General features: G+C 40.9%; 1 protein-coding gene across 8 annotated transcripts in view; it reads right to left on the reverse strand.

Annotated features, from left to right (window-relative positions):
* akap9 (A kinase (PRKA) anchor protein 9) overlaps positions 1-18,541 on the reverse strand; it is a 74,738-nt gene that overhangs the window by 13,530 nt on the left and 42,667 nt on the right. For 6 of the 8 annotated variants that reach the window (XM_074687026.1, XM_074687028.1, XM_074687022.1 and 3 more), the window contains 9 exons: positions 13,609-13,771; positions 9,763-9,857; positions 9,215-9,332; positions 7,836-7,874; positions 6,762-6,994; positions 4,759-4,878; positions 1,037-1,213; positions 421-525; positions 56-208 (listed from right to left, as the gene is read on the reverse strand). In XM_074687026.1, coding sequence (XP_074543127.1) covers positions 56-208; positions 421-525; positions 1,037-1,213; positions 4,759-4,878; positions 6,762-6,994; positions 7,836-7,874; positions 9,215-9,332; positions 9,763-9,857; positions 13,609-13,771 — 1,203 coding nt within the window. The remainder of the gene's footprint in view (positions 1-55; positions 209-420; positions 526-1,036; positions 1,214-4,758; positions 4,879-6,761; positions 6,995-7,835; positions 7,875-9,214; positions 9,333-9,762; positions 9,858-13,608; positions 13,772-18,541) is intronic. The other 2 variants (XM_074687029.1, XM_074687024.1) reach the window with 1 other exon arrangement.

Here is an 18,541-nt window from a genome sequence, read left to right on the forward strand (position 1 = left end):
TCATTAAGGTATACAAGTTAAAGTGAAACACTCTTGTAGCAGGACGGCTGTTTACCTTGATCATTCCCTCCCTTGTTTCCAAATACTCCTGCTGGCTGCTGATCTCCTTCCTCTGGATCTCCAGCTGCATGTGAAGCTGCTGCACCTCCTCGCTCTTGTTCTCCAGCTCCTCTTTGAACTGCTCCAGCTGCTCCTCCAGGTTACAGATCTGACACGATACACACAAGCACGAAAACGATGAGACGTGACAAAAGGCTGATTGCGAAACTTGTGTTATTTCCTCAGTGGGATTTAGAGGCATATTCACGCTGACAGAGTTTACTACCAGAGTATCAAACTCAAACATAATCTTATTGTTTTAAAGTGGCAGTTCAAGCATTTGTGTTCTGATCTCTATGAACAGATAAAGCAGCTCTCTACCTCCTTCTCTTTCCGCTCCAGAGCTTCTCTCTCGGTCTGGAGCTGAGCCTCCAGTGTGGACTGTCTTGCCTCCGTGATGGATGCATGCTGCTTCTTTTGTTCAACCTGCGACACACACACACACACACACACACACACATGAAAGAAACTATTTAGCCCAGCAGTTATTTACAGCATGCGCAGAAAGGCGTGAAGCTGCGACTCTGATGATAGATTTAGGGATGCACATTGTCCATGTTGTATCCTCCTCTGTGCGGCTGCAGCTGAGGGCATCTCCTCCTTCATTCCTCTTTTTATTAACTCAGAGAGAGCTCTGCACACACACACACTCACACACACACGCACGGGAGGGGACAATCTTGATAGTTGCTAGCTATAGCTTGGTGGCATCTTTAACAGCAAACTGTCCAGGCTGCTGAAGTAGACCCACCCACACATTGTTCTCCCTCTCTGTGCCTCTGTCTCTATCTGTCACCTCATCTACATCTTCACTCACACACACACACACACACACACACACACTCTGCCATGCCGCACAGCTATTGTTCACACTGCTTTCTCTCCCTGAGTCAGTCTCCATCCCACATCCCTCCTCCTCTCCCCTCCCTTTCCTAACCTTCTCCAGGGACTCTGCACTGGCCAGCAGGGCCTGCTCCAGCTCGCGGATGCGGCTCTCCAGCTTGTCAATCTCCTCGTCGCGCTCTCCCAACTCACGACGCAGCTGCTCAGAGCTGAGCAGCAGCTCACTGCACCAATCCGCCTTCTCCTTCAGCTGGGAGGTCAGCTGCTCCACCTGGTACAGAGAGAGGAGAGAAAGAGAGGAGGAGGGGTGGTCGTTTAATAAGATTCACTCAGAGACACCACTCGCCATAGCATAGCTGGTACATGTGCAGCTAGCTGGGAGGTCAGCTGATCCACCTGAGAAAGGAGGGGCTGAGAGTGAGAAGAGATGAAGGGACAGAGAGATTTCATTCAGGGTGACACAGACTAACATGAAGCAGGAGGGCTGCTGGAAGGAAACAGATCCATCTGTGAGGCGGGAAAACATCAGCAGATCAATGAAGGGGAGGGAGGAGGGTCAACAGGAGGGAGGCGGGGTTCAGATAATCACGACCTTACACTGTCCTTCATGATTGATAAAATACTTAAATCACGTTTACTACATTAAAAAAAAAACCTGCTGATGTTTTTGTTTTAACTCGTTAATCAAAATAAAGGAAAAACCTGAGCAGAGGGAAATTGTAGCAGGCGGATGAAACACCCTTCCTCACTTGCAGCCCCTCATTAAATATTAAAGTGACAGGAGTGTTCGATGGACTCTGCTTCAACATTCAATGGTCTATTTATAACAGATGATGTAGCTTCACTTTATTCCAGGGTCCCTTGTGGATTATTTACGCATGGAATACAAGAACAAGAGTTTGAAGTAGAGATATGGATTTTTCCGGGCCGATACCGATACTGATTATTTGTAGTCAAGGAGGTCGATAACCGATATTTGAAGCTGATATTAAATTGCAGTCAAAGTGAAAATATCGGTGTCAAAATTTAGAACAATACAAACTCCAACACTAAACTTCATTCAAATACCTTTAAGCGTGAGTTAATTAAACAGCTCTCAGGCTTAGCAGCATATTTTATAAAGTTAAATGAAAACTTAATAAAATAAATAGCTGAACTTTTCTACAGTAAATAAAGTTTTTCAAAATTTAAATGTAACTGCAATAACTGTAATAACTGCACTGCTGATTGGCTCTTTCCCACCTTCTTCACTGAATGTCAGTTAAAAGTTCTTGTTTTTGACATCTATCCTGATTTTATAATGCAGGTTTCATGGCTTCAGAAAACCATGCAAAGCCTTACAAAGTGTACAAAAAGTAGCTTTAGTAAAACTGATGCTGAGGCAAATCCAGCCATCTTCATTTAGCTGCACAAGGTTGATTTTAAAGTAACTGAAACACACTTTTTTAAAAAGCATGCACGGAGGTAACGACTGCAATTACTCAAATATTTATTTACAAAAAACGCTGGATAATTTTTCAAAAGAAATAAAAAAATAATGCAGTCATGATGAGCTAAAATTCACTGAATTTAACGTGAATATTACCCACAAATATACTAAACAAACTTCACATCTGGCTCCAATGACCGTAGTGTAAGAAAATCCTCACAAAGGTTGCTAATTTGAAGATTTCCACAGAAGTCCTCCTTTCTAAGCCATGTCCACACGTAGCAAGGTATTTGGGAAACCACATCTATTTTTATATCGTTACGCCTGTCATCCACATGAAACCACAGCTTTAAGTCACTAAAAACGAAAAGTTTTCGGTTCTCAAATGTCACAGCTGAATGACAGAGGCTCATTCTGATTGGCTGGGTTTTACGTCTGAAGAACACTGCCAAATATGGGTCTGACATGCCTTGAGCTGCACTCACTGGTAGATTTGCCCGCTGTGCGTGGACAAAGTATTTTTAAATACAAACAAGGGCGTACTCTTTTTATGAAATACCTGGCCATGTGTGGACATGGCCTTAATTTTGTCTGTCGAGTGTCTGGACAGTGGCATTGACAGAAGTGAAAAGAAAATAAAAATAACAAAAGTTTAAGTTGTCCTCAAAATCAAGACAAACTGTTGACAGCAGAGATGGTTCAAACGAACGGGAGAAACTGATGAGAGTCACAGACAGGGATTTATTTGCTACAGGGATTGGTAGGGATACTAAAATGCACTAAATGCTCTCTGGGGAGTAGACTTGGGTCTAGCTAGAAGCAATACCTTAAAGGTTACTCCATCCACCTGTAAAAGCCACAAGAGAGAGAAAGAGAAGGTGGAGGAGTAAAGGATCAGAGGATGGAGAGTTTGAGGGCGAGAGGGGGAAGAAAAAAAAGCACTTGGTGATTAAAGAGCGTCAGGAGTCTGTGGGAAGTGAAGGTTGTCTTTGGGCAGTTGAAAGAAGAGGGTGGACTCCTGTTTGTGCACTACGGCATGTGATATGTGTAAACATGAGACAAGCACAGATAAAGCTGACTGCAGAAGAGGATTAATCAAAGCTAGAATACTATGAGGGGAGAAAACTGTTCAACTGAATAAGCGGTGCTCCCAGACCAGCGCGGCTCCAAATCACTAGCCAGACTCTTCTCCTCTGTTGTGCTGAAATGGTGGAATCAATTACCTTACTCTATACGATCTACTGGGTCCTTTTCTACTTTTAAGAGATGTCTGAAGACTCATTTATTAAGGTAACACTTTAACTGACCCTTTTTTTCTTTGTCCCAGGGGTCAAAAGGTCTCAGACCAAGCTCTTAGTGAATTTTCAGCACTAATTACAGAATGTTGTTGAAGGTTAAAGTATATTGTTGCAGCAAATGATCGCAGTTAGTTGGCTAGATTATTCTACATTTTTCAAAATAAAAAAAAAGGAAGAAAAAATATATCCTGCACTAGCACCTGCAGCCAAATAACTTTTAGCACTTTCTCGTACTAACTAGGTTTTTCCTTCTGTCTGAATTCTTGCTTGTGTTGTACGTCACTTTGGACAAAAGCATATGCTAAATGAAATTGCAGGACTGTAAGATGAAGTTTGATGACTTTTTTAAAATTAACTGCTATCACATGAACCCACTGAATGTCACCGGTGAATTACTTTGTGTGAAGCCGAAGCCCAATCTGTAGCTTTCAGGGCATAATTAGTTTTAGATGAGCGGCCATGTGAAAACAACAAGAGGGTGGATCAAAATTAAATGTCTCCTTGCCCGGAGTCAACTGGAAGCTGGGCCGTGATTGGCTGAAAATGACAGTTAGTGACACAATCGTTAAAACACCACAAACAAGGCAAGTGAAAAACGGAGATGAACTACACGGCTGCACAGAGGGAAATGCTTAATATTTGATGGGAAGAGATAAAATAAACTGAGTTAACTTACATCACTTTTTGTATTGATTTAACACAGTTCGGGGAAAATCAATCAAAATTTAGCCAGCAGCATTTCAGAAATTAAACTGACTTTTCTTTGCCCCCGGGTGAAGCCTTCTCCCTTGCAACAGATCAACATGCCCCAAAAAGATCCTGACTCTGCTGTAAATGATATCAAATAAAAACCTGCGATGACTCGACTTACAAAGGACAAAAAACTACCCTCACTCACTCATTCAGTCTGTAAAACACTCCCACTGTTTGGTATCACTTTACGAGCAGCACATGTAACTCTATCAGCTCCATTGTTCTCTGTGTGACTCTCAGCCCAGTGTTCAAGTCCACAACAGTGTTACGTTCAGAAAGTAAACATCTCTTTCAGTGCCAGCTCTTCTGGCAGAAAACTGAGCTCTCTCCTGTTACCTCTCGGTTTCTCTGCTCCGAGCCGGCCTGGAGCTTCTGTGGACTCTTCAGCTGTTGTTCCAGTTTGTTGATCTCCTGCTGGAAGAAATCTCTCTCGTGTTCCCGGTCCACAGCTTGTTCCTGGACACAAAAAGAGCGACAGGTGTGGGTAGAGAACCATAAATTAAAGATGGGATATGATGATTTTGATCACATATTCATTAAAATGTTTTTAACACTAATTTTCGGAGGCAGAATAGAGGGTGTTGGGAGTTGAGATGTCTTCTGTTTTTGTGGTGTTGTTCCTAAACCCCTTAGAGTACATTCAAAGCGTGGTCTCTCTACAAGGGTAACACTCTGAAATTTGAACCTCAGCATTCAAACTTATAACTGCAACTAGTATGTAGGTACCAAAATAAGGATCAAAGTTTTTATCCCCTCCTTTGTTTGTTTTTTTTTCGTTTTTTCATGTAGCTGCACATGGAGGGATGAATGTATGGACTGGAAACTCAAATAAGAGTATGCAGGGGTTCATTCCCACCATATCACACTCAGTGGATATTATTGACTGTGCAGAGACCATAGATCGACCCAGTTGGTCGAATGGAGAGTTATTCAAAAGGACCACACCTTGCCACTGTAGCACTGATACAAAAACCTTAGAGAATTTACACAGCTCTGTATTCAAATCCAGTCAAAACTGCTACTGCCAGCTCAGCTGAGCTGAGTCAACAATTCTTTTTTACTAATCTTTCAATTCTGTTTTTTCTGTATTTCACCAAGTTTTATATATTTTACACATTCATTGTTGCACATCTTTATTATGCAATATTAAACAAAATTTTGCTGTTTTGTCTGCATATTTTATGAGTTTCTACAAATAAAGCTGTGTTTAGTTAAAGATGATTGCTGATACGTGTATAAACTAGAAAAACATTCAGAAAGCTCAGACCTCCGCTAAGCATATTGTGATTGTCACCAACACTTTAGTCCTACTTTAATGTTATACTCTCTTTCAGCAGACTGTCTGCTACAATCTGGTGTTAGTTGCAGGTTTGTACGATAATTAGTTGCCAGGCAGTGATGAAAATTATGAAGACCCAGTACATATTTCATATTCTGGATCTTAGTATCCAGAATATTGCCAGGATGTGGGTACATTTACATCTGTCAGAAATGATCATGACCTCATCTTGTATTGTTTTGCAAAGCAATCCGACCATTTATCGTGGAGTAATATACACATATGGTGAAACCAGCCCTATCTCACAATGATAAAGAATCCTTTAAAAAAAATTAATCACTTCTTCCTTATCCCATTTTGAACATTTCCTGAAAATTTAACCAAGATCTGATTGTTACTTTTCGAGTTATGTTGTTCAAAGACAGACAAAAAACAGACAAACTCTCCAAAAAAACACAACCTCCTTGGCAGAGGTAATAAAGTTGAATCCACAAGTTGTACACTGCAGAACTGTTGTACTGTTTTTTTTTAACCTGAAACTAAAATAAAGTAAATCACCAAATAAAGTCTGAATAAACCCTAACCCTGTTTTCATCATAATAAGAACACTTATTTTTTACACTTAAACCTCAAATCTGGATCTAAAATAATACAAATGGGCAGAGTAACATCAATGTTATTACACAGCTTTGCATGTCAAAACAATCATGTCTTACAACTGGCTCTCAAAACAGGAACAGTTACTTCTGTATGCGGCACAAAAAAGACTATATTTGAGATAAACAAATAACAATCTAATTAGGAAAATATGTGTTTAACGGAGAGCTGTTTTCTTTCTCATGTGTGACAAAGGTCACAGGACAGAGCAGAGAGAATCTGCACTCAAACAACATCCACACAATAACATGCCATCAACTGTGCAAGTGGCCCAATTACCACGATGGGAACACACCTCATTAGAGCAGTGGCATAATGTGAGGTAAGCCCCGCCCCCAGGATGATTATAAAATCATTAAGTTGGCTATTCAAAAAACAATCGTGCTCATTTTCTGCCACTTACATCAAGGAACCTCCTGTTCTTCTCCAGCTGTTTCTCCAGAGCTTGGATCTGCTGTTGGAGATCTCCGCTCTCCGTCCTCCGAGCGTGCTCCAGCTCGATCACCTTGTTGACCTGTTCCTCGAGCTCCACCTCCAGCAGCTTCACCTGCTTCAGGAGGTCAGCGTTCTCCTTCTCGGCCTGACGCTGGACCTCCACTTTCTCTTTCATCAGCTTCTCCGTCTCCTCTAGCAGGTCTGCAGAATACAGCAGAGGACAGGAGGCGTTAGAGGGCAACATTTTTTAATGACAGAGGTGGGATCCAGTTAATTATACATAAAGGTTTGATTTTCATCATTCTGAGACAGGGTTTATGAAGAGTCTGAAGTAAGCCAGCTTGATTTCAAGAAGAATTCCTACAAAATTATCATCTTTATTCTTTGAAATTGCAATTTATTTAGTTGTGGAGACTGGTGTCTGGTATAATTCAGGCTCTTCAAACATCTCAGTTGATTCCCCAACATTTTACCCAGTTACCAAACATGATTCCCCACCATGATGCCTCTTTGCTCTGCTACCACCAGTGACCAACCCACCATCCACCCGGGATCAAACCCCTCGCAGGATTAGTGCAAAAGTAAAAAGGTGAGAGTGCAGATGACAGAACAAACATGTGGACAGCCCAGACATTGCAATATCCATGCCCAATAAGCAATTACAGGCAGGGGGAGGGACTTCCTGAACAGTCAATCATCACATTCATACACGTAAATACTGTTAATACAAAGTGTAGATGGTTGACAACCAGGAAGCTATGATTCAATTTTAAACGACTAAAGAAAACTTTTATTTTATCATGCTAAAAGGATGCTAACACTGACTCCAAGACATCGAGGACGACAAACCAGGACAGAAATCAGTCAAAATGAAAGCTGAAGCAAAGGTTAGTGGCCAATCTGAGTGAGTTTGTGAGCCCAAAGCAAGCAAGCTCCAAGCCTGGTTGGTGAGTTGCTGGATTAGGGGTTAGAGAGATAAATCAGCTACGATCAATAAAAACACATAGAAGATATGACTGAGCCATGCTCAAAGTGGACACACCTGCTTCAGGTGCTGCAACCAATGCAGCTTCAACTAGGCCTACAGGAGAATAAGAAAAGCACAGGAATGTAACATGCTCTTGGTTTTTGTTGTTGTTGTGAACAGGAAAACTTTGAGAATAGAAAAAGGTGAAGGAAGAACAGCAGTGCTTCGCTAAACGTTTCACAGCAGGCGGTGAGACTGCAGAAAGGATGCTGTGAAAAGGAAGTGTTTCTGGAAAAAGCCTGCTGGGTTCGTACCCTTATATGCAAAATACTCACCGTTCAATCAGACATGTACTCATGGAACACCTTTTTGACAATGCAGGAGTTATTACATGAGACAAACACATTGTTTCAAGTTTTGGAAGTAATATGTGGCCAAGTACCTGTAAATTTACAACCAGCTGCACAAGTACTTTTAGCATGTAGTGGAAGCTTTAGAAATATTGTGAAGACAGGTACTCTGACATCGTAAAAAACAGTAAATAAAATCTTTACTGACTTTAACCCTTACTTTTTCTTATTTTTCTTATAAGATAGTCAAATTACAGCTCGTAACTGTTTTTTAAGCCATTTTCATTATGCTACTGGAGCTACAAAAGACATCATTATAAAGTCACAGCACCTTTAAATCAGAGCTGTAGCCCTTTTCTTAGAAACAAGCATTCAACCAGCATGTAATGTTTACAGTCAATATATAGAATTACAAAAGCTATGAACAGTGACAGAAAAAGGTGTTACCAGCAGATACAACTGATGTCCTGTTCATATGAAGCCTATGTGGATTTTTTTTTTTTTAAGTTTTCTACTTGAAGCCCTAATAATCATACTTTAACAAAGGTTAAGGTCACTGGAAATTGGTTTTTCAAAAAAGCAACTAACGGTGTAGCCGATTGAAATCTGTATGACTTTATTCATTTGGAGAGAAAAAAACGAAAGCTTCGGGAAACTGGATATACATGTGCGCATGCGCAGGATTTATCCCGCATGCGCATGTCAAGCTAACTGGCTACCAGTTTGTTTACTTCGGTCTACGTTACGTTTGCTCGGGACTGTGTTTATCGATACGTTAGCGGAAAACTTTGCTCTTCTTCATCACTGTACCTCAGAGCAAGGGTGAAAAAAATATTACAAAGCATACATTTGGGTAAACGATTCATTCTGAATGTGTCTTTTCCAATACCATTTAGTGTCATTTAATTTTTTTTTTCATCATTTTATGCATGGTCACGCAACTTTCTGAAATTATCAAGAGGAAGTGACACTGTGTATTTTTGATTCTTCATCTTTTTATCTAGTCTCTAATTTCTTAAATCTTATTTCTACCAGCTGAATCTATGGTAACTCCTAATGAGTAGGCAAATAAAACCATCATTTAAAAAAATCCGGGATACATACGGAGCTCACGGGGCCCCGCGTGCTCCTTCATGGCGTCTTGTTGCCGTGCCAGCAGCTCGCGCTCCTCCTGCATCTGAAGCCTCTCCTGCTCCAGCTCGTGCAGACGGCTACTGGTCACCTGGAGATAAATACCAATACATTATTGTTACGTTACTAAAAAAAATCAAGGCAATTTATATGTTACCCCTACTTTGGAGTTGTGTTTGCTTTAGCTAAACAGATACAGCTTGTTAAGTTTTGATTGGAAAATATACAGAATATTGCCAACACAATTCTTTCAGTGCCTGGATTTGTACAAGATTATACATGAATATGTCACTTCAAAGAATCAAGATTACCTGATTAACATTCTTTATTATGTTTATTCCCCTGGCACTGATTACAACTGGATTGAACCCAGCCTAAGTAACTGTTCTTAAAAGGATGTCACAACTCAGTGATGCCAGAAGCAAAACATGAAAAAAAAAAGTCTGTAAACCTTGTCAGGTCATGTTCTCTCCCACACTAAGGTAATTATTTTCCTCCTCTCTTCGTCTGGAATGTCTCACCTGCAGCTCTTGCTCGAGGCTCAGCTGGAGCTCCTGCTTCTGACGCAACTGCTCGTCCAACGCAGCCCGTTCTCCCGTGTAGCCATCAATCAGACCTGTATGTGGACAGACGTGAAGGGACGATTAAAAAAGGCGCTGAAACGGAAACTTTATCAATATGTTTGAACCCTCACATTCTTCTGACTGCTCAGCTGAAACACTAAGATGAATTACTTTCAACCTAAGCTTCAGTCACAAAGCACCTGCCCAGATGAGTGAGCACTTAACAGAGGGATGCAAAATCCAAGGTTACTGACAACACAACTGCTAACTAAAACATAAAAATGAACACACCAAGGCTCAGAGACATGCATGCACAGCGCTGAGAAAAACACAAGCATGCATGTCTGACCCCTTTTGCTTGACATGAAGCATAAGACTGAGCTGTGAACAATGACATGCTCCATCATTACTGTACTGCTCTGTCACAGGTCAGCAAGCATGAAGCACCAGGATGTTGTTCAGATCAGAGCGCTATAGGAGAGGAACACCTCACAGTCACACTTTGGTGATTAATCATGTCTTCTGCTGCCTCTATAACTCATGAGAAAGCATAATAGTAGTTTAGAAGTCTAATTATCATATCTGACTTTATTCTTGTTTATGGGATCTTTACGCTGTGTATGTGTGTGTCTGAAAACAAAGTCAGACAGATGGTAAATGTCACCTGTTTGTCAGCTGATAACGATTATTTCAGACATCTGAGCAGGAACCAAAGCTGTGTGTAAAGTTTGCCTAAGGAGGGATCCCTCCTTGATACACAGACATAACTTTCACATGATCAGTGGCTGAAAAAACACAGTGCACTAAATACACAGAGCTATCATGGGAACCTGTAAACACATATGTGCCCTAACTCAAGAACCCAGCATGTTCATATCCTGTCTTGTTTTTTTCTTTCTCAAGTTGTAAGAAAAGGAGGCCTTCCACCCTGTTTCAGTTTCCTCTGACATGTGTAACGCCACACATCATTTAGAGGATCTTTTTTTCCACATCGAGCCTGTCTTCTAGACTCATTCAAACCAGTTTGAAAAGACCGCACCCTGAGCGTTTACATGCATTGATCACCTGCACAATAGAGCAAGAATTATATCTCTCTCCCTTCAAAGGTATTTGCACAAGTAGATATCTATGAGACACAAGTTGAGGAGATTACAAACACTCCCTAGAAGCTAATTAAGAAGTCATGTAACACATAAGCAGGCCAGTTGCTGACTAACTCTACATCATGAAACTACAAGCTGGTTGTTTCTGATGTCATTTAAATTCTTTTATAAGCATCAATAATTAGTAAATAAATGGACAAGCTGACTGGGAAAACAAATAAAAAGTATTTTGGGGCAAATTTGTCATTGCTGAGTGAGACACAGGGTTGGGAACAGATTATAGAAGAAAGAAAACTGAGTTTTTTCAAATAAAGTTGTAATATTTTGATAATAAAGTCACAAATATTACAAATGTTCTTGATTCTGCTAATGTATGCTGAACAGGGTGAATTAAAAAAAGAAAAATGAGTTTTAGTGTCGTAAATTATCTAAAGATGTGATGATTTTTTAACCATTGCTTTTAGACATTATCCTCAAATATAGAGAGCAATGCTGGACTCTTACAAAAGAGAAAGATGAGAGAGTCTTTATGTATGTTAAGACTTGGCACACAGTCCAGTATTCTCATGAGGTTAAGTGTGATCATGTTGCTTGTTGTTCCACTATTTTCACTCTACAACAAGGAGCATATGGGTTAAGAAAACCATTCTTTCAATTGTGCCACTCAGAAATATAACTTCATATCAGGTAACCTGAGTTCACATGATTCAGAGGGCAGATAAAGCACACCCAGGTGGACTCTCCCAACTTTACCTTTATACGTAATAAATAAGGATAATTTAGACCTGATCCGTGGCAAGCTGCTGTTAATATAACTGAAACATATTTTTGTCTTAATTCTAATAAAGCCTGAAATGATTGTTGTAGATCTGAATAGTACATTAGAGTATTATCAGCATACAATGGTTCATACAATGATTCTCTTCTCGTAGTTACTCCGGTAACAGTATAATGAGACCTGATCATAAAAGCTAAAGGCTCCACTGCAAGGGGAAAGCAAGAACCTGTCCTATTCCCAGTTCCTATTCCCAGGCCAAAGACCAGAAATCTGCCCATAATGTTTTGGGGGACTGACAAATCAGTCTGAGCCATGCTGAACACTGGGTCAAAATGAAATAGTGTAACACATCCATCACGTAGCCCCATCTACCCATTCAAACTCATTCTCTTCAGAACAAATGCTTGGATGAGTATGTGATCACTGATCTTATGTCACAGAGGTTATTTCAGGACAAACTACCTTCTTTGGTCTGAAAGTTTTTTCCTAAACGACTGATTTAAGGTGATGAAGAAGAACCTTTGTAAACGTCTTATAATTAGCATTCAGAAGTTTTCATGGAGGTACAGAGTAACAGGTCTTCCTTGTCCTTGTCTTCCTTTTTCTGGTTATTCCTTCTTAAAGAGCTGACTCAGTCATATCCATACATCCTGGAATAACTGATAAGAAGTGTCTGTGAAGCTCATTGGGAAAACAGTCATTTCCAGGTGACTTCCACTTATTTTGTTTGTGACTGGATATGAGAGGAGCACAAAAATTAGGAATGTGTTGCCTTCCAGGGCAGGCAGGTCTTCTGATACTCCCCTTTAAAAAAGTACAAAGACCAGCCACAGACTAAAATTTGACTTGAGTAATGTGAACTTAAATTACTTACAACTTCATTCCTGTAAACTAACGTCACAAACACCTTTAGGCAACATATTTCAACATTCTCAGGTTTCAGTAATATAAAGTTTAATGCTCTTTTGCGTTTAGACCACTGGTCAGGCTGAAACTATACATTTAAAACATCCATGTGGTCTGATCAGTAGGAATAGAATTTCCCCCATCTTTTAATCTAGAAAAACTACAGTAAGCTCAAGCAAACAAGTAAAAAAAACATGTAGCAGCTGGCAGTAATAGTTTTTCTCTTTCTGCAGCTTACCACACGGCCTCTCTGTTGTTTGAAACTTTTAAGCTTTAATGGCAGCAAATATTTGCCAATCTTAAGCACCCCTGTAGGATTACAGAAAACAAACAGCAGAACAGGATGCTACTCCAGTCAAAGACAGTTTGAGATTAGGAAAAGCTGTAAACTCACCATTAATCAGTGTGTACGTAAAAGAGGAGAGACACCCTAGTTGTACATTTGCCAAATTGCATGAAGGACCTTAAGCCAGACGAGTCGACAGAGTTTGTTGTGTGTATGAGAGAGTGGGTGTGGATGGAACAGTTGACCCCCGTGGACCAGCTGTCTCTGACATGGATGAGGCATCAAGTTGGCTGCCTTTCAACCCAAATAAGACCCGTCATGGCCCTTTAACTATTTTAAAAATAGTCTTCTTAAAGTTATTCTGTTGGTATTTCCAGGCATTTTCTGTCAAATTCGAGATTTTACACATGTAATCAGATGTTTAAACACAAATTAGAGACAGGCTGAAAAACAGCGATCACCATTTGTCGTTTTCTCACCACAGATGGTCTCACCTCCTTTACTCTCCCTTTCAAACAGCTGAGACCATCTCTCCCTGTGACACCCCCTCCCTGTGAAAACACATGCATGCATGTATTTTCACTTCAGTGCCTTATGCTCTGTTTCCATCATTTTGACACACAGACCCACATTGTAGAACCATCAAACGGAGCCTGCATTGAATTTACAGCTTTGGAGACTCTTTTTGTCAAGATTTAAAAAAAATAAAGGATCAATCCAGAAGAACTGACCCTCAGCCCGGTGAAGCTCCAGAGCAAGTTGTTCTCGCGCTCTGCCCTCCTCCAACAGCCTCTCCTGCAGCTCCTCCTGCTTCTGCAAAAGCACGTTAATCTCCTGGTTGTGGCGGAAGGACTCCCGCATCAGCTCTGTTTGGGTCATCTTGGCATGCTCCAGCTGAGAGGAGAAGAGGAAAGAGAAGAGAGAGTTTTAGTACAGGAGTGGATTTTACTTTTACAATCATGAGAGTTTGTTTCTTTGAATAGCATTATACAAGTTTTCAAATGAAGAAATGAGCAGAGGATGCAAACAAAGCAGCTTCTAAAGCTTGTTTTTGAAAAAAAAAATTACAGCATCCTTCTTGTGTTTAAAAAGAGTAATTAAAGACACAAAATGTCAATGTTATAGTGTACAGCTGCAATCTGCATCAGTGAAAGCTATAGCAGAAATTATCATGTTTTTTACAGTTTGAATTTCACTGAGTTGGTTCCATATCATCACTTTTTACAATAAATATGATCTTATTTAATGCATAACTGCAGGATAAGATTGAGAACAAAATCCCTTGCAGGGACTTAAAAGTAGATCTCACTTCCCATACCCCAATGATTCTTAATCACTCTTGAACTCTAACAAGATATTCTTTCCACCTAACATCTATCAACCTATTTTAAAAGCATGTTTTGTCTACATAATTAAAATGCAAAATTTAATTTGATGAGATTTTGTTGTCATGAGTGACGATTAGGGATGGGCACCTTTCACATTTGAAACAATGCAACCTGGCAATTGGTATTGGTACTCAATGGTACTAGTTTTTAGTACTTTTTTAAAATTAATTTATAAATATTAATTTTGTTCACTAATAAAATCTCAAAGTTTTTCAATTTTAGATATTCATTCTTTAAGATAAACTTGCAAAGCTGTGTTCATGTCCAGCATGGAAAATCATCTATTCTACCAATCCCTCACAGTCAAAAGAAAGTGTTCAGGTACCCAGACATGGTACCAAAGAGATGGAATTCAGTCGATACCCATAAAAGTACCTAATTTGATATGCATGCCTCGTGACGCTACATTACTGTCAAAGGTAATATGTCCTTACAGTTCATGGTAACTGCCCTTGTTTGCTCAAAGGATAAACTTCAACAGAAACATAAACAAAGCACAAAAAGTGAGGCTAGAGTTTGATAGACTGTTTCCTTGTTGTAACAAAGCTTCTTGGCAATAAAGCTAAACAGCCTGTTTATTTCTCTTTAAAATTGTGCTTCATTTGTGGAAGAGCTGACTATGTGGGTTGGGCCCATAAAATATTTGCCAAATCTTTACTGCCAGTGCCAAACAGCTTATTGGACTAATGTGCCTTGTACGGTGTCGTAGGAAATGATTGAAGTCTGAAGAAACAAGATATGTTGGCAGTTTAACAAGATATTCATTTTACCAACAAGAGCTACAGCAATGTGTGGAAGAACCAAACACAGTTCTTAGTTACAACAAAGAAATAATCTACCAAATGCACATTGCTTTAGTTTTTTTGCTAACTCTGAAGCACAAATGTTGACTCTTGATCTGGAGTCTATGTCTGAATCAAGCTACGTGCTGATGAGGCAGAAAAACACTTAATGACATCATGTTATGATCTTCTGGTCAGAGGACTGACAGCATTTCCCTTCAATCTTCATAATGCAATAACCTGTTATCCTGCACACGTGCATGCCAACACTTACTTTTCATAGATTACCATATCTCCCTGAGCAAAGGTCTCATTGTAGCATGAAGGAAACCAGGAAGTGGTTAAGTGAGCCTGTAAGCCAAATAATCTTCCACTGACTGTTTCCCTGCTATGTGGAGCGGCATCAAAGTTGCATTAAATCTGCATGTGCAGATCTGAACTACATTAACACACTGAGAAGATGCACCTTTAAAATATTCATCAGTACAGTTCTCTTCCTGCACAGGGCAGATTGTTTGGAATAACACAAACCAAAGGCAAACAGCAGAGTTGTGGTTCAGCGGGTGTAAACTTACGGTATAAGGAGGAGTGGGCAGGGAGATTTTGGAGATAACCTTAAGCAGGTGACCATTCGTCCTGTGGTTGACATGTGAGATTTTTGTCTGCACCACCACAGCATTTTTCTCATTTAAAGTGTTGCACAGAGGGAAAGGTCGGGGGAGAGGTACACGGGATTCCACCTCGTACACGTCCTGGTCCTCTCCCTCCACCCACGTGGTGCTCTGCATGCTGGAGTTCCAGTATGAGCGGTAGGAATCCATGGTGGAGGATGTATGGGTGAATAAAGAGACTTTGGTTTGATATGTCTGAGCTGCTTCTCTGGAGTCATCAAAGGAGAGGTCTGTCGGCCATTATCTCCTGTGCAAATGAGCATGAAGTCCAGAGGGGAACGTTGTGGATAGCTCCAAGCAACAGTTTCTATGCCTTTCCGACACACACAGGAAGAGTAAACAACAACTGGAGGGGCTGACACTCACGTCAGCTCAATTAGATTCCTCATGGCAGAGGCAGAATATGCAGATGTAGATGTCGAGAGTGAAATCATCCAGCAAAGTTGAGAATTTCATACCCCGATCCGAAAGTGTCATCCTCTACAGCAGGTGGAAGTCACATCCCTGTGTAGCAGCTCAAAAGTCATTCCTGAATACGACCACATGAGGTCCGTAAACACAACAGCAGACATTTCTTCCTCTTCTGTCCTCTGTGGAGATCTTCAATCCTCCGTTTCTCTTTCGCTGTTCTCTCTGACCTTCTTTCCTCAGAGTGAAACCGTATCATCCCGCTCAGTGGAGCTCACACCCCCACCTCTGTTCTGGCTTGCTCTCTTCTCTCGCACTCACTCTCTTTCTCTCTCTGGAGATTCATTAACAACGCTTTGCAGCCCGTAGCAACCCCCGACCTGCAGGGAAGCCTCCCGGTGGCCCCTCTTAATTGTCTGGTCCAAACGGCAGCCGCCTGTGGGAAGTGAAATGACAGCGCTCGGGTCTGAAGTCATTCACTTCTTACTTCCTTCTCAGGCTGCTGTCATTCCCTCTCCACGCATGCTCCCACACTTGCTCCATAATAGTCCTCACTGTGACCGGAGCTTTCTCTCCTGTGAGACGAGGTTTACTCAATCCAGGTGGACAGCTGTCACTCTGTTCACTTTACTCACATGCTTCAGGAAAAAAAAAACAACCTGAACTTCCAAGGCAGCTTCTCACAGCTCAACACAGGAGAGCTTTTCTTCCACTTCCTACACCGTCAACTCCGAGCAGGATACTGTTCAGCACAAGTGGGAGGGGAGCAGGTGTGGCTTTAATCACAAGAGCCAGTGGGCCAGGTAGGTTTGCAAATAGATCACATGCTCTGCTTGTACACACAAATAACCCACAGACAACACACGCCCTTCTCACAAAAAAAGCTGTCAAACCTGATTCCTCTCTGCACGCAGAAAATAAAAAGCAATTAAGGTGTCTCCTGGTCCCACCTGCTGACTCTGATGGGCACGTCAGCTGTCACGCTGACTGCACACCAACAATTCCCACCTCTCACCCGCAGATAATGACGAGTGAGCAACGAGTTAGCAAACATCTTCACCGGGCAAATTATTTACAACAGCAAGTTAACAAAGACACTTTACATTCCTGACCGGCTTGTTACATCAATCTCTGTTCACGACGTTTCGCGGACAAGACTAATGGATCACAGATCAATAGGAGCAAGACCATCATTGAAGAAACCATTAAAGGCTTTGTCGATTGAGAGTTTATTGGGCTGTTAATGTGCGTACAAGGAGTGGGTGGAAAAATACGTCTTTACTACAACTGAAGCTCAGGATGATGTGTATTTTTTTCCTTAATGCATTGCCTACATTTGGTCTGTGCAACGCCAGAAACCTACAAAAACTAGGAAAATTTCAATGAGTGAATATTCTTGTCCCATCTGTCATCAAAAAAATCAGGGAATTTGAGATAAAATCCTAAATATCAACATTTTTGAGTATGAATACCAGATTTTCATGGTGTCTGGGCATTGTATATAAACCACTGATAAATGATGGGTGATATTTCTGTTTAGACAATATGTCCTCCTCAAGGATTCTTTTTTAAAATATGTATAATAGAAAAAATATAAAACTGAGAGGTAAATTGGTCAGACTGTCCTCTACCCTAACAGACAAAATAAATTTAATGATGAAAGAAAGAAGCGTGCTCTGATAAAGATGTCAACAACTTAAGAAAATAAACATGTAAATAACAAAGTTCATTGTGTTAAAACACCACACTATCTGATGTAGATATTCCTTTAAAGCTATTTTTAGACCGCCAAGATCAAATCCATCTGAGCGTGAGTAACGCATGAATTTCAGCCGAGGGGAAGATGTGCCGTGCAGAGAGTTACTGTAACACTCTCACTGGCCTAGTTAAAGTGGCCCCCTCTCTGCAGGCTGACACCGGACACAGCGGGCGCTCTGCATGCACAGCCTCAGGGGGGGCTGGAGCCGGACTGGACTATGATAGGCTGTCCGAGCAGACAAAAGCTCAGTGTAAATACCACTCGTTTCTATAGGCAACCGGTGGGAATGAGGCAGCTCTTTTGTGTGTGAGTTCCAGACAGGCCAACTTTGTTGCCGGCCAAATTCTGCAGTCTCATCCCTATTATGTGTCCATGAAGAGGCGCAGAGACCCACAGAGGGGGTTAAGTGTGTGTATTTAAATGTTCTGACAAAGACTTGATGTGTCACTATCAGAACTTTCTGTTTGGTTGTAACTTTAAGGCACACACACGCACAGAGGGCTGTTCAGACATTGGTATCTTTTAGGAGCCATCTCTTTTACTTATCCTTTAAGCTGTCATCAACAAGGAGTGTCAGATAACACACAAGAGTTCATTTAATGTTTGGATACTTCTGTTTTTGTCAGGATTGTTTCACTTCGGTTTAAAATGTAGTG

Source organism: Halichoeres trimaculatus, unplaced genomic scaffold (genome assembly GCF_033239565.1).
Source record: "Halichoeres trimaculatus isolate MK-OKI-2021-1 unplaced genomic scaffold, fHalTri1.1 fHalTri1_scaffold_14, whole genome shotgun sequence".
Lineage (NCBI taxonomy): Eukaryota > Metazoa > Chordata > Actinopteri > Labriformes > Labridae > Halichoeres > Halichoeres trimaculatus.